Source organism: Molossus molossus, unplaced genomic scaffold (genome assembly GCF_014108415.1).
Source record: "Molossus molossus isolate mMolMol1 unplaced genomic scaffold, mMolMol1.p scaffold_m16_p_1, whole genome shotgun sequence".
Classification (NCBI taxonomy): domain Eukaryota; kingdom Metazoa; phylum Chordata; class Mammalia; order Chiroptera; family Molossidae; genus Molossus; species Molossus molossus.
The window spans coordinates 164,218,740-164,233,420 of NW_023425344.1; the positions used below are offsets into that span (position 1 = coordinate 164,218,740).

The 14,681-nt window shown below is 32.2% G+C and overlaps 1 protein-coding gene across 5 annotated transcripts in view; it reads right to left on the reverse strand.

Moving 5' to 3' along the window:
- The window catches only part of STRN3 (striatin 3), a 95,949-nt gene that overhangs the window by 19,327 nt on the left and 61,941 nt on the right, over window positions 1-14,681 (reverse strand). For 4 of the 5 annotated variants that reach the window (XM_036276512.1, XM_036276533.1, XM_036276541.1 and 1 more), the window contains exons 8-11: window positions 14,397-14,507; window positions 1,836-1,969; window positions 347-522; window positions 110-157 (exon numbers count right to left, since the gene is read on the reverse strand). In XM_036276512.1, coding sequence (XP_036132405.1) covers window positions 110-157; window positions 347-522; window positions 1,836-1,969; window positions 14,397-14,507 — 469 coding nt within the window. The remainder of the gene's footprint in view (window positions 1-109; window positions 158-346; window positions 523-1,835; window positions 1,970-14,396; window positions 14,508-14,681) is intronic. The other variant, XM_036276523.1, reaches the window with a different exon arrangement.

Sequence of the window (14,681 nt, forward strand, 5' to 3'; positions counted from 1 at the left end):
TCTGTAGACTGATAAATAATAGTTAGCTTTGTGAACTAAAAACTAAAAAAAAAAAAAAAGTTCGCAGTAAGTATGGTTGTTAATTAAGTATTAATTCAATAAAACTTACATGTGGGCCCTAAATGTGTAGATAGGCTCTACATCTAAAGAGGCACTCCTAAAAGAGGGGGGAAAAAAGAGCGGGGGAGAAGAAAGCTATTAAAATCATAAACCATTGGTTGACATTCAAGAGTCATTAGGTAAGATCAAATGAGTTATGTACAAGATACGGGACCATAAAGAATACTTATAATTACTGGCAAATTTGGAAGGAAAAAAAAAAATAGGCTAACTTTAAAATACTTACTTTTTGGCAGGAACTGTTTTTTGCAAGTTCCAAAGTTTCAGAGTATGGTCCTCAGAGGCAGTAACTAGCACAGGTTCTACAGGATGAAAAGCTAATGCCCGTACTCCATCAAAGTGGCTACGTAGTGTATACTTGGGGTTCCATGTCTTTCGAAAGGCATCTTTATTGGCAGGCAACTAAAAAGAAAGAGCACAATATTTAGTGGTAAAAATAGTAAACTGAAGGCATGTGGATTTTTATTTGTTTGTTTTGGTGTGTTTAAAACATGTATTTAATACTGCTTTGCTAAAATGTCCAGTATAAATTTAATGTACCTTATAATAAATCTTCATCATTTAATAAAGATTAAGAAGAGTAATTTCATTAGCTTTGAAATACCTACATCAAATGGAGTCCCTTAATCTGTTTTACTGAATCATCAGGCTAAACCCAAAGGTCCTATTAAATGTCAGATGAGAATAACAAAAAAAACCTACTATGCTGCAATACCTTACATGAAAACAATAAAAATTATATAAATTACTACTAAATATCTAAGGGTACAATATTAATAGTACAGTTGTCATTTAGAAAATTAGCAATGTAAAGTTTTTAAAGGCAGCAAGTTATGATACTTCCCAAAAATCTGAACTAAAGACACTAAGAATAGTTTCATCATTATTATTGATATTGATAAAAGATTAATCTTTTTATCTTCATTTCTCCATCTCTAAAGATAGGCTATGAAACCTCTTCCAAAGCAGCCCAAAGCTTACTAGAATTTAGTTCCTTATGTACTTTAAAAATATTAGTAAGAATAATCCAGCCCACTACGCAAGCTAACGTAAGTATAAAATCTAAAAATATGAATTTGTTAAAATGGGAAAAATTATTTTGCTGAAAAACTGCAAATTCATTCATATAAAAGTTAAACGAGTTTAATTAATTCTCAATTGAATGTTCATTGACTATAAAAAATTTAATCCAAGACTAGTTTCACCTCTAACATGGTCCTTCCATATCCCCTCCATCCTTTCTCCATCCCTCAAGGGAAGGACTAAAAATCAGGAAATGGCAACAAGCTAACTTATCCTTTAAAAAAAACCCAAAAATAAAATGTGCTTTTAAAGAAGTGTCCTGAAGGTAAATAAATAAGTGGTTCAGGTTATCTATTTTCTTTTGTTAACACCAAAATATGGCTTAATTGGAATACATAAAAGAGTTGACTACTCAAGAAAATATTTATCAACCAATATTTTAAGATAATCAATCATCCCTAACTCCTAACTAATCCACCACAATACCTAAGAAAAATTTAAACACCACAAAGAAACTAGTTGTAAAAAAACAAAACAAACAAAAAAAAAACTACGTCACTTCAAATCAATGTATCGACACACAAGCTTATCTTTTCCATGCACCTTGAGATTAATTCTGTTTTATTAGTGTTTCCAAAAATAAGGAGCCTTCTATTAAATCATTAAAAAATTAAAAATAAAACTGCACTTACATCATAACTATAGTCTGCATCATTTGTTACCGTCAAGTCTGCAAGGTCTCCAAGGCCCAGAACACTTAACAAAACATCATCAGAACCCATAATAAATGACTTGCCTCCTCCAGATGGAAACGTTATTGGTTCAGCTATAAAGAACAAAACCGCTTCTTAAATGCTGAAAAATCATACAGTACAAGACAATATTCTGGGGGAAATGTAAGCACTTAACAGTTACAATACAGTAATATAATTTTTATTTTCCCACTTCCCTCTTTATTTCTTCCACTAAAAAACCCTATTATTGAGTAGTAATAAATAAGTGTTTATTTAGAAACTGCAACATAATCTTCCACAAATCAAATAAATGTACACTAGATATATTATTCCAGGGTAGGAGGTGGGGCACAAAAACTATTGTCTATTTAAATCACTTATCACTTCGATACAATTATAACTAAAGTATTTTTTAAATGTTATAAATTGTTGCAAAGCCTTTGCTTTGCATCATATTTGTTTAGAAGTGCTAGGTATTCTAGTCCTTGATAAATATAAGCATTCAAATTAAATTGTCTCCTTCTGTAATACCATGTATCAGTTTACTGAGACAAAGCCTTAAATTGCCCAAATTCCTCCAATAACAGCAATGGTCTAGAAAAAGGGCAGTTCTACCACCAACAATGTCAATTTCCTTTCTGCAAAGGTTAATTCATGTGATATTCAGAATGCCTTCCAGCTTTCAAGTTTTGACTATAATTGTTTTATTTTAATTTCCCTTTAATTTACAATACTTTAAAAATAAAATACCTAATCTATATTAACTACAAAATTTTAAATTAAATTTCTAATACTTTGAGCCATTAAAATCATAAACAGATTAACTATATTAATATATAAATATTTTGCTATAAGTTATAATCTAAGCAATAATTCTCAATACCATTTCAAACATGCTTTGAAAGCAAAATTTTAATCTTTAGATACAAGGGGGAAAGTATATAAGTCAATGTAACACAAAACAACTCAACATATCAAAACACATTTAAAATTCATGAACAAATTTAAAAGGGAAATCGTATATAAAAACTCAAACTAATTATCAACTCTGAAAAATTCCTATGAATAATGATATAAATTAATACACCAAAAGAAACATAACATGTATAATGAAACTTCTCAGTCATCATTAATACTACTGAAAATAATTGAGAAGATACAAGTCAACTTCTCCTAGATAAATAATACCAAAAGTAAAATCCATCTACATTTAGAGTATCTTACTACTTATCAAAGTAAGCTATATAATTTGATTTAAATCAGGTCCTACATGATGCTGCTAAAATGAAGTTGTGAGTCAGCAACTGATCTAGAGTAAATCTGATAGAAAATATACACAGGGATACTAGCAGTATTTAAACTTTCAATGATTATACTACTTATTGAATCTGAATAATATGTAGCGCTGACCCTTCCTACCAATATCTAGGTATGAAGTTATTGGTAATATCAAAGCAGCTGAGAGCAATAAAATCAATAGTTTAAAATTATGTTTAAGAATAATTATATAAAATATTCATTTGGTAATATTTACTAAAAGCATTTTTAGCTAGTTACAAGGACATATTTTTCTTTTAAGCTCATAATTTGTTTATAAGACAAGTCAGAACAAAATGCCACAATTCCTCCCACTCACAATTATATATTCAATAACACAAATCTTGATAAAGTAATAAAATAACTTCAAGATAATAACTAATTATTTTATATTATATATTCTTTTTACGGAGATATTTCTGATCAGCTGTTGACTAGTTTAGGGGCACATGAAAGGAAGTGCCTGAGCTATACTGCTAATTTTATTGAAGTTTTAGATTAATTGTATTAAACAAAAAATTAGTATTTATATTCATTTATAATTAATCATGACTACATTTTTCCATTTCCATATACACATATATTTATTTATATATAGCAAGCATGCTGCTCACTCAGCATTTATTACATATATATGTGAAAAAAATCTTTACAGCTACATTTCTACTTTCCATAATCCCCTGTCACCACAGTAAATACTCAATTTATTTCCTCTTGTTTCCTTGTAGAGGAAATTAATTTGTATTCTATAAATTCTATAAATTCATTCCATTCATTATTCTATAAATTCATTCCATTAATGTTAATATAGTTATAGCACATGATTACATAAGCATAAAAATGTCACTAGCAATTCAAAAAAAAAAAGAAAATTGTTTTATTTATTTTTTTAATCCTCACCCGAGGATATTTTTGCATTTATCTTCAGACAGAGTGGGAGGGGGGAAGGGAGAGGGAGGGAGGGAGGGAGTGAGGAAGGGAGGGAGAGAGAGAAAGAGAGAGAAACATTGATGTGAGAGAGACACATCAATTGGTTGCCACCCTAACCGGTGCTGGGGACGAACCACAACCAAGGTATGTGCCCTTGGCCGGAATCGAACCCAGGACTCTTTGGTCTATAGGCTGATGCTCTAACCACTGAACCAAACCAGCCAGGGCAGAAAATTATTTTAAAAAGTGGTAGTTTAAGAGATTTCATCAAGCAATTTAAGAATACTTTATGGAAATATTAGGGTCTACAAATGGGATCTTACAAGAAGAATCTTTCGACTTAATCTTCCTTTTTATAGTCACTAATGACCAAGGAAACCTGTAGCTCACATATCAAACTCTATTTTCTCCTTCAATTTTATCAAACATAAAGAAACACAGCCCAATAACTGATTCAATTTATGCCAGTGACTTCACATATCTTAAGTCTTTACTAAAAACAGTCTGAAAGATTGTAATATAGAACTTTCTCTCTCTCTGAAAACAAATATTTTTGTCTTTATAAAATGAGGTATGACATGGACTTCAACAGCAAAGCATGAAGTTGGAGGTTACCACTAAAAATGAGATTATGAACTCTAATGTTCCCTTCTTAGTTCTACTTAGAAGCTGAATTTGCATCTTTTAAAATAAATTCTAAGATTTACCCTTTAAAAATACAAATGAGGTTTGTGCTTATCTCCCCATCTCCTCCTCCTACCATTAATTAAAAATGACTTTCAGCCCTGGCTGGCTTGGCTCAGTGATCATGAAAATGTCCTCAATTTTCCATCATCCCCCAAAATATTAAAATAATTTAAATATTTAAGATATTCACTATTTCTGTGAATGTATGAATATATATCTGTTTTATATATGTATAAAATTGAGCCTTCTGTAACAATCCAAGTTCTATAAGCTCACAGACACAGAAGAGATATCATTAAAAAAGGAAAATCTGGTGTTTAAGGTTAATATTTAACAGCAAAGAATAAACATGAGTTTTTCCAACTTAATTCACTATTTTGAAGTTAACAAAGAAATAAGTACAAATGATTTTTTATGAGGGTGCAACAATTAACTTTTCCTGGTGTTTATGTGGATAGTTTCCCACCACATTCACACCAATTTGTCATTAACAAACCAACGCCAATTATTCTCAGAATGTTTCTGAGAATTTTCCCAAATTTGAAAAACCTCTGATACCCATAAGCTCTGATTTTCTCATAAAAGTATGAAAAGTCAACACTGTCATTGGCCATAAATTTAAAGGGAGAATTTCAGCTGCTGCCTGGATAATTCAGGCTAAAATAGAAAAACTCAAAAGCATCTGCAGTATTGTGGGAACTCTTTGTTTTAACTTTAAACTCAGAAGTGATAGAAGCACCATTTTTCTCATGTATTTTGAAAGAAAGGTTTTAAGAATTGTAGAAAAAATAAGACAAAAGAAAATGCTTTATAATAGTCAATATAAAGTAAAAACAATTCAAATAGGCCAGCCTATGGTTAACACATTATAAAATAGTATTACTAATATCAACATTAACAGACTAGCCCAGGCTGGTTTGGCCCAGCAGTTACAGCACTGGCCTGTGGACCAAAGTTGCAGGTTTGATTCCAATCAAGGGCATTTCTCTCAGTCAGGGTTTAGTCCCCTAGTTGGGGTCATGTGGAAAACAACCAATTAATGCATCTCTCTCACATTGATGCTTCTGTTCCCCCCCCCCCACCTCCCTCCCACTCTGTCTGAAAATAAACGGAGAAATATCCTCAGGAGAGGATATAAAAAAACCCAAAACATTAATGGACTAATTAGATGGCTATGTAATTATTAATTTTCTAAAATAATTGTAATAATATTATTTGAGGATTTCCCCCCTGAAAATTAAGTAACGATAAACAAATTCTCTAAAACTGAAAAACTGCCACCTGAATTTAACCATTAGTTAAATTCAACATGAAAGAAAATAAACGTGAGTCTTGCTCACAAAATAGCTCTCCTTTTTAACTTCCTACTTATGAGTATCAATACCACTGATTTGATTTCTGTTCTTAAAATTCTGCAACATCTCAACAATTTCTTTTCAATTTATAAAATGGGAGGAAGAGCTGTTTTCAAAAAGAATCCTCCCTTAAATTGCTCTTCAGATTAATCTCTTTCTACTGATTTTATTCTAAACAAATCTTTCATTCATATGATGAATCACTGCAAAAGACTCCTAATTGCTTTTCCTATCTCCCAGCTTCATTTGTCTTCAATCAAATTTGAATATCATATTTACTATATCTTCCCTACTCAGAAACCACAAGTGGTACTTCAACACTCTTTGAATTAAGGCTAAAATCTTGTACTAACCTGGCATGCACTTCACGATCTGATCCTATTTTTCCTATCTATTCCCACCTTTTAACACAAATCCCCCTATTTTTCTACAATACAAACCTCCCTATTTTTCCAGTTAAAGCAATTTTCCCATATACCAACATTCACCAAGGTTATTTCTACCATATTCTGTCATATCTGTACTCACCTATTCCTCACAAAGGTGAGAATACTTCCTACATATACATGCACACAAAGACACTAAGTTCTATCCTCTAACATGCACCTCGGCCTATCACAGTTCAACCCAATCCTCCAAACTACTTTCATCTCCTCTGTGAAACCTTTGCTGATCTTTCCCTGCTCACTCTTATACTTGTGTGTACTATAAAATTTGACTTTATTAGATATTATCCTCTAAATAATTCCATCATATGATCACTAATGTCAAATATAATACAGGCAAGAAAAGTTTTGTCATTAAGATAACTTGAAGTAATACTCTTCATGACTTGGACTAGAAAATATGGAAGGAAAGAAAATCAAAGACAACATAAAAGTTACTGTTCAAACCGAGGATCCCAAATTATGCAATTATAATTATTATGTTTGCATATACAGCCAAATAGCCTCTATGTAACATAATGTCAAATTTAGGAAGAGATGGAAAGTCTCTACTTCAATTTTAGTTTCTCAAAAACTGCTAAAGGATTAAAGCGATTTCATAACCAGATTTAACAGTCTTAGCTAGCACCTACTTTGTAGAATGTCTTTAAGTGTAAATTTAAGCCCAGCTGGTGTGGCTCAGTGGTTGAGCATCAACCCATGCACCAAGAGATCGCTGGTTCGATTCCCAGTCAGGGCACACGCCCAGGTTGTGGGCCAAATCGCCAGTGGGGGACATGCAGGAGGTGGCCAATCGATGTTCTCTTTCATCGATGTTTCCATCTTTCTCTCCCTCTCCCTTCCTCTCTCTCTAAAATCAATAAAGAAAACAAATTGTTTTAATAAAGTGTAAATTTAATGGATCTTCATTTTCTTTCTGAATCTATCTAATATCCTACATAAGTAAACAAAAAATAAAAAATTTTGTGTTGTTAGCAATAATAAGAAAACTGTAGTGGTATTAGTGTAATGGAATAATATATAATATTATAAAAACATTCAAGGGCATAACTGAAAATAAACATTAATTAAATAACAACTGATTCTCAATTACTGCTGGAATCTATAGAAGGAGAATACTTTTTCTAATTTTGTAACAAGAAAAACTTATTTTTCTTACTATTATGAATTATAAAACAACCCACCTACCCCTTAACCATAACCACCAACTCTATGCAAATCCTTTAAATAGATTGTAGGACAACAAAAAACACATTAATTATGCTACTGTTGTGTTAGTTCTTTTATAAATCTAAACCTTCTCTCTCTCTCTCTCTCTCTCACACACACACACTCATGATATATTAAATTTATCTTAAAAAAAATTTTTTTTTCCTTTATTGAGTTTAGAGAGAGAGGAAGTGAGAGGGAGAGATAGAAACATCGATGAGAGAGAATACTGATTGACCGCCTCCTGCACACCCCACACTGGGGATCAGGCCCACAACCTAGACATGTGTCCTAACCAGGAATTGAACCGGTGACCTCTAGTCTTGGTGCATGGGTCGACACTCAACCACTGAGCCACAGCAGGCTGGACTTAAATTTATCTTTTTAAAAATACGTTATTTATTTATTTATTAGAGAGTGAAGAAAGGGGAGAAAGGGACATCGATCAGCTGCCTCCTGCACATGCCCCCCCTCCCAAGGGATTGAGCAGCAACCTGAGCATGTGCCCTGACCAGGAATTAAACCAGGACAACACTCAATCCAGAGCCACACTGGTTGGGCTAAATTTATTTTTCTACACACACTCTTATTGTAAGTAAAATAGTACTTTTTTTTTTTTTTTTTACTGTATCTAATGTTTTCCCTTTCTCAAACATTCTTTCCCTTTGTTAATCAACCATATAGTCTGAACTGTAACAAACTATTAGCTGGCAATGTGGAACAGATGTTTATTTTAGAATAATGATTTAGTTATGGCATGCCTGTTAGACCTGTTCTATTTTGGGACTATTATAATTAAAATAAAGCTTTCACTCGACAACTGTCATCTTTTAAAAATGACATCACAATATTTAGTTGCAAAGTGATTCTGATAAAAAAGAGCATAGATCTGATAGTTTCCTGACTCTTATCAAAATGCCTAAATTAAGATACTTTCTTGGGGGAGAAGACAAAAAAATCTGAGTTGAAGAAGTGAATGATCTGTTTAAGAAGTGTGAAATTAAAGCCAGAAATATAAAACAACTGTATCTCTTAGCTAAAAATAATATCCCTCTATTAAAAACTTGTCGTTTTGTCTTTGATTTGATGCAGGAGAGAGAATGTTGAATCATTTATGGGTTCTTTGGATTTATAACTCCTTTAAAAAAGCAGCTTAATAATCAGATATTTTACAGTGAGTATCACAGTGTTTCTTAAAGCCCACGGAAAGTTATTGCTGCAAAAGAATAATTTCTCCTTAAATGTATTACAATGCCTAATAAAGAGATATTCAAACTAAGGTCACGCTTTACAAAAATATTACATTACCTAGTGACAGTTTGCAATCTTGTATCTGGAATAGCAAATGAGAAATACTAATATGAAACTTTAAAAAAGAAAACGAGACAATGATCCAGGAATACTCACTTCTGTTATAAGAAATACTAATAAAGTTTTCCCTTTTTCAATGTTTTGATAATCAAGTCAGAAGACATATTGCAATTCTGTAACACCAATAAAGGAAAGAAAGGAATGACAGATAAATCATATTTTATATATGGAAAAGACAGGAAAGTTAGGATAAATTAGATTAGGAAAACTAAGACAAGTCCATTACTAAGAACCAGAACTGTAAATGTACATATTCTCAGAATATAAATCTTTGAAATGGGAAAAGCCGCTAAATCTTTTGAAGGAAATGAAATACGTAGTCTAATTTTCTTGATAAGCCTCCATTTTATAGGTATAAGATAGCATAGAAGTAACAATAAGCCATAAGAATAAGAGCATCTGTCAAAGGAATTTAAACTTTCCATGTTGAAAATTGAAACAAGTATTAAAGAAAGTCTTAAAAGATTTTTAACTCCTCCCTCATATTCTAAAGATTCCAGATTTCAGATGCTTCATGCTTACTTCAAATCATTGTGTGATTTTTAACCACTACTGATTTTAATTTACATATTTTATGAGATATACAACAAAAATGGAGAGGATAGAAAGCTAGAAAAACCCTACCAGATCAAGATTTTAAGAAAATTAATACAGAACTTCCCCTTCACTCTCCCAATTACAGAAAGCTTAGAAATTATTTAAAAACAAAAGACCTGGCAGGGTCTTAGTTGGTTAGAGCATCGTCCCAAGCACAAAAGGGTTGTGGGTTTGATCCCCAGTAGGGGTATGTATAGGAAGCAACCAATTGATGTTTCTCACATTGGTTTCTCTCTCTCTCAATCTCAATCTCTCTCTCTCCCTCTCTGTAAAAGCAATAGACATATCCCTGGGTAAGAATTTAAAAAAAAGAAAACTGAGTTTTAGGCTAGATAATTGTATTGTATCACTGTGAATCTCCTGATTTTCATCATTGTACTGTGATCATGTAGGAGAATTTCTTTGTGGTCAAGTAATTCTAAAGTATTTAAGGAGCAACATGTTTATAACACTCAAGTTTTCTGAACTGTTCAAAATAATAAATGTACATATTTACACAGAGAAAAGGATAAAGCAAATACAGTAAAATGTTATATTTGGGAATATTACTTTTCATCATCATTCCTATAACTTTTCCTTGAGTATAAAACGATACCAAAACAAAAAGTTAAAATAAAAAGGAAGTTTAACCCTTTTGGAGCCTGAGATCAAAATAAGTGCATCAAGTCTCTTCAGTTTCATGGTCTTGATTTTTAGAAGTATTAATAGATGAAGTACAGCTCTTATGTATACCTCACTTAGCAAGAAATTAATACTGAACTGTATTTATAATCCAAGGCAAAGTTGTCACTCTTTTTATTTATTTTCTTTAGTGATTTTACAGAGAGTAAGGGAGGAGAGAAAGATAGAAACATCGATGAGAGAGAACACTGATTGGCCTCCTCCTGCGTGACCCCCACAGGGGATCAGGCCCACAACTTGGGCATGTACCCTGACAGGGAATCGAACCGGCGACGACCTCTTGGTGCATGGGTTGATGCTTAACCATTGAGCCACACCGGCCGGGCAAAGTTGTCACTCTTTTTTTTTTTTTTTTTATCCTCACCCGAGGCTATTTTTCCATTTTTTGTACAGATAGAGTGGGAGGGAGAGAGAGGAAGGGAGAGAGAGAGAGAAACATCGACGTGAAGGGACACATCGAGTGGCTGCCAACCGCACGACCAACCAGGGCCGGGGACAAACTGCAACTGAGGTACGTGCCCTTAGCGGGAACCGAACCCGGGTCTCTCTGTACCGCAGGCCGATGCTCTAACCGCTGAGCCAAACCGGCCAAGGCAAAGTTGTCACTCTTAATGTCATTTTGTCTTGCCTCAAATGGGAAAAAAGAGGGGTGGAGTAGAATGAACAGTTAGAAGACAGAGAAATGTTAGCTTCTTAGCTCTTGCTTTTAGAAGACTTTCTATTTAGGAGTCAAATCACGGTTGAGTCTTTACAAAATTCAAAAGTTAATAAATATTCTTGCCACCTTTTTCTTTCCATTAAAAGAAAGGTTAGTTAGATTGGATTACATCTGTTGATTCTATATGGTAAAGTTAGCAAATAATTTTCTTCCCTCTAAGAATTTGGACAAAAAAAAATCTATAGAAACTTAGTGCTATGATCCAGTAGGTATGAATCATTCACATTTTAGAATAAAGGAAAGAGAAAAATCAAAAGGCTACATACCGTTTATGAATTATTCTATCTTGTACAAAGCTACATCTAGGAAAAATATCAGCATAAAAACCAAAAAATATGAATAATAAGAAAACAAAGAAAATTTATGCATTATCATTTCATGTGAAATTGTATATTCGTATTAATATGATGATACATAGATTAACACCACTTGAAGTTTATGATCCATCAATTTAAAAAAGATTTTTTTAAAAAAATTCTGTAAGTTTATCTCTATGGGATTCAAAGCCAACATTTTCTTACTAAATGCTATACTCAAGAGGAAAAAGCTTTTATTTATCTTTAAATTCACAAAGAAAGTGTAAGAAGAAATTTATTATTTCCTAATTCATTCTTGAGACATTTTGTTGGAACTTCATCTTTATATCTATGTACACAGGTAACCTTAAGACACTGTTGTTTACAAAAACATTAAATATGAAAAACATTTTAGAAGTTTAATGGAGGCCAGGCTAAACCAAGAAAATGCAATACTATGTAACCACTAAACTTATATTTTATTTAAGATGACTATAAAACTAAGGGGGAAAATGAGTTAAAAATAGTATGACATACTTGTTGAAAAAATGAAAAAGGTTTATTTATAAACACATTTAGAAAAGGTTGGAAGGATATATACCATACCAAATACTAACTTCTAAGTGGTAAAACTGCAGGTGATTTTTATTTTTTCTTCATGTTTCTATATACTCTATGCATTGTCTGAATAACAGCATGTGTTATCTTTATGGTTATAAAAAGCAAAGTTAGTTCAATTTTTGAAAAAACAGATAAAATCAAAATTAAAGGGGGTTGGCTGAATTAATATAGTACACATCTGGATAAGAAAATTGTATTGAGACATGAGAGCCTAAAGGAACAGATCTTAAGTCCCCCAGCTTCCGATATAATCACAGCAGTTCTCTTTTACCCCTTTCACATACTAGTTCTCCAATATTCTGTTTGACAGCAGGATAGCTTGTTAAAGTAAAGGAAAGGAAAAAGGAAAAAGGAAAGGAAAACTAAAAAGCTATATAGAGGAACATATATTGACATTTCTTTCTTTCTTTTCTTTTTTGCATTTATCTTCAGATGTGGGGGGGAGAAACATCGATGTGAAAGAGACACATGGACTGGTTGCCACCCACACGACCACAACCAGGGTTGGGGACAAATTGCAACAGAGGTACATGCCCTTAGCGGGAACCGAACCCGGAACTCTCTGGTCCGCGGGCCGATGCTCTAACCGCTGAGCCAAACTGGCCAGGGCTAAAATGATGTTTTCTATAAGCTGTTAGCTAAGGAGGCAGATAACAAATCTTTACATACTATGATCATATAAAGAAAATTAATTAAAAAAATTTTTTATGAGGATTTTAAATTTTAGTTTAGTTCGCCCGTTTCTAGTGTTTCTTAAGCAGTATGTTTTTTAAATACAAAACATTTTTTAGAAAACTTTAAAGCCTACAACTAAAAAAGGACTTAAGTTGATGTATATCTTATTTCTTAACCTCAAAAAGGCATACATCTAATTGTATTCTATAAAGAAAAAGGGGTATTTTAAATTAAAAGCAACATTATCTAACATTTTCTAAAGAAACTGTCAGCAGGTAAGTCATTTTCTGAATAATACATAAAATAAGCAATGTACTATTAAAATAAACTATTTGATTTCTTTAGAAAGACTTAAATCCTAAAATTTTAATGCCACAGTGTCTATATTAAAATAGTTAATCATGCAAAAGTACTTTTTATACTCAACATGCATGAAATATATAGGTAAATTATGTTAGAGCTGAACATAGCCCCTGTCCAACACTAAATGTTTTAAAATGCAATAAGCAGTTCACCATATATTCTGAAACTTCTTAAAAAATAGTTTTTTTACTCATATGCTATATCATAAATTAGCATAAAGTTATAAAAGAAAATTACCTAACAGATAAATCCCCCAAACTCCACTTATTAGCTTCCATAATAAACCATTGAGAAAATGCTTTACTGAAGGAGACTTACACCATTTTTCCATTACACCTACCATTTTATAAACTAATTTATCACCAGAGAAAGGAGAATGAAAGACTGTCTATATAGTTTTTGCCTTTATCATCCAGTTTTCTCCTTGATAGTTAAAATAGTTAGACTAGCAGGAATCAATGGCTAATTCAAAATACATTTTCCAAAAAATAAGTTTCAAGTTTTTCCATTTAATAGTCACAGGTCTGACTATACCTTTCATGTGTCTTTTTAAAGTTTGATTCATGAAATGAAATGAATTACTTCTTTGAGAGGTGCTATACCTAAATTTATACTTTTACAGTACATTAGCCAGGATAGACATATTGAGAAAAATACATCAAGGCAACAAGACACTCAGCTATTGACTAAACAAATCCTACCGCCACCACTACCCCCTCTCCTCTGGCCTTTTCTCCACCAGAGTAGCCAAGAAAATACTAACCAGGAGAGATTTTTTTTGCTGTTGTTTGTGGTTAGATTAAGGCCAGAAAGCAAAAATTATAGAAAGGGCTTTCCTAATCACTCTATTTCAGGATTCCCAATCTAAGAAATGTAGCCTGCTATGAGTTGGTTATAACTATAAACCCTATGTAACAAAAATAAAGAAATGTATACTTTATCCCTTTTGAACAAATTTCTATTATTTTCAATACAAAGGTCATTATTTCTTACAATTTGGTAAACTTTTTAAAGTTTACTAAAAAATACCCTTGAAATCTTTCCTTTATCCTTATTCAATATTTAAAATGATTTTTCACTTGGTCAATACATCCTAAATTATATTCAAAATAACTTCAATTATACAACAGACAAAGTTTCAAGTTAGTTGCCCCACTTATGAAATAAAAAATAAATACAAACAAAAAAATCAGAATTGAAGAATTTTTTCTCAAAGATTGGTATACAAAAATTATAATAGAATCTGCACTTACTCTTCACCCCTTTCTTCCCCTTTCGTTCCTTCTTGTACTGTTCCTTCAGTTTACTTATTAGTCCCTGGTCTACATCCCAAACCTCAGTAGCTGGGGAGAGGTCATCTTTATCTACATTCAGCATATTGTCAAAAGAAAAAAAATCAGCAATTGGCAGTGCAAGCTGTTGGCATAAACTCTTATAGCTTTACATAATCATAATAAAAATGTACTATCAGCATATACTCAAAATACTTTAAAGGTGCAGTCTCAGTTTTGGTATTCACAAGTCAAACTCTAAATGCC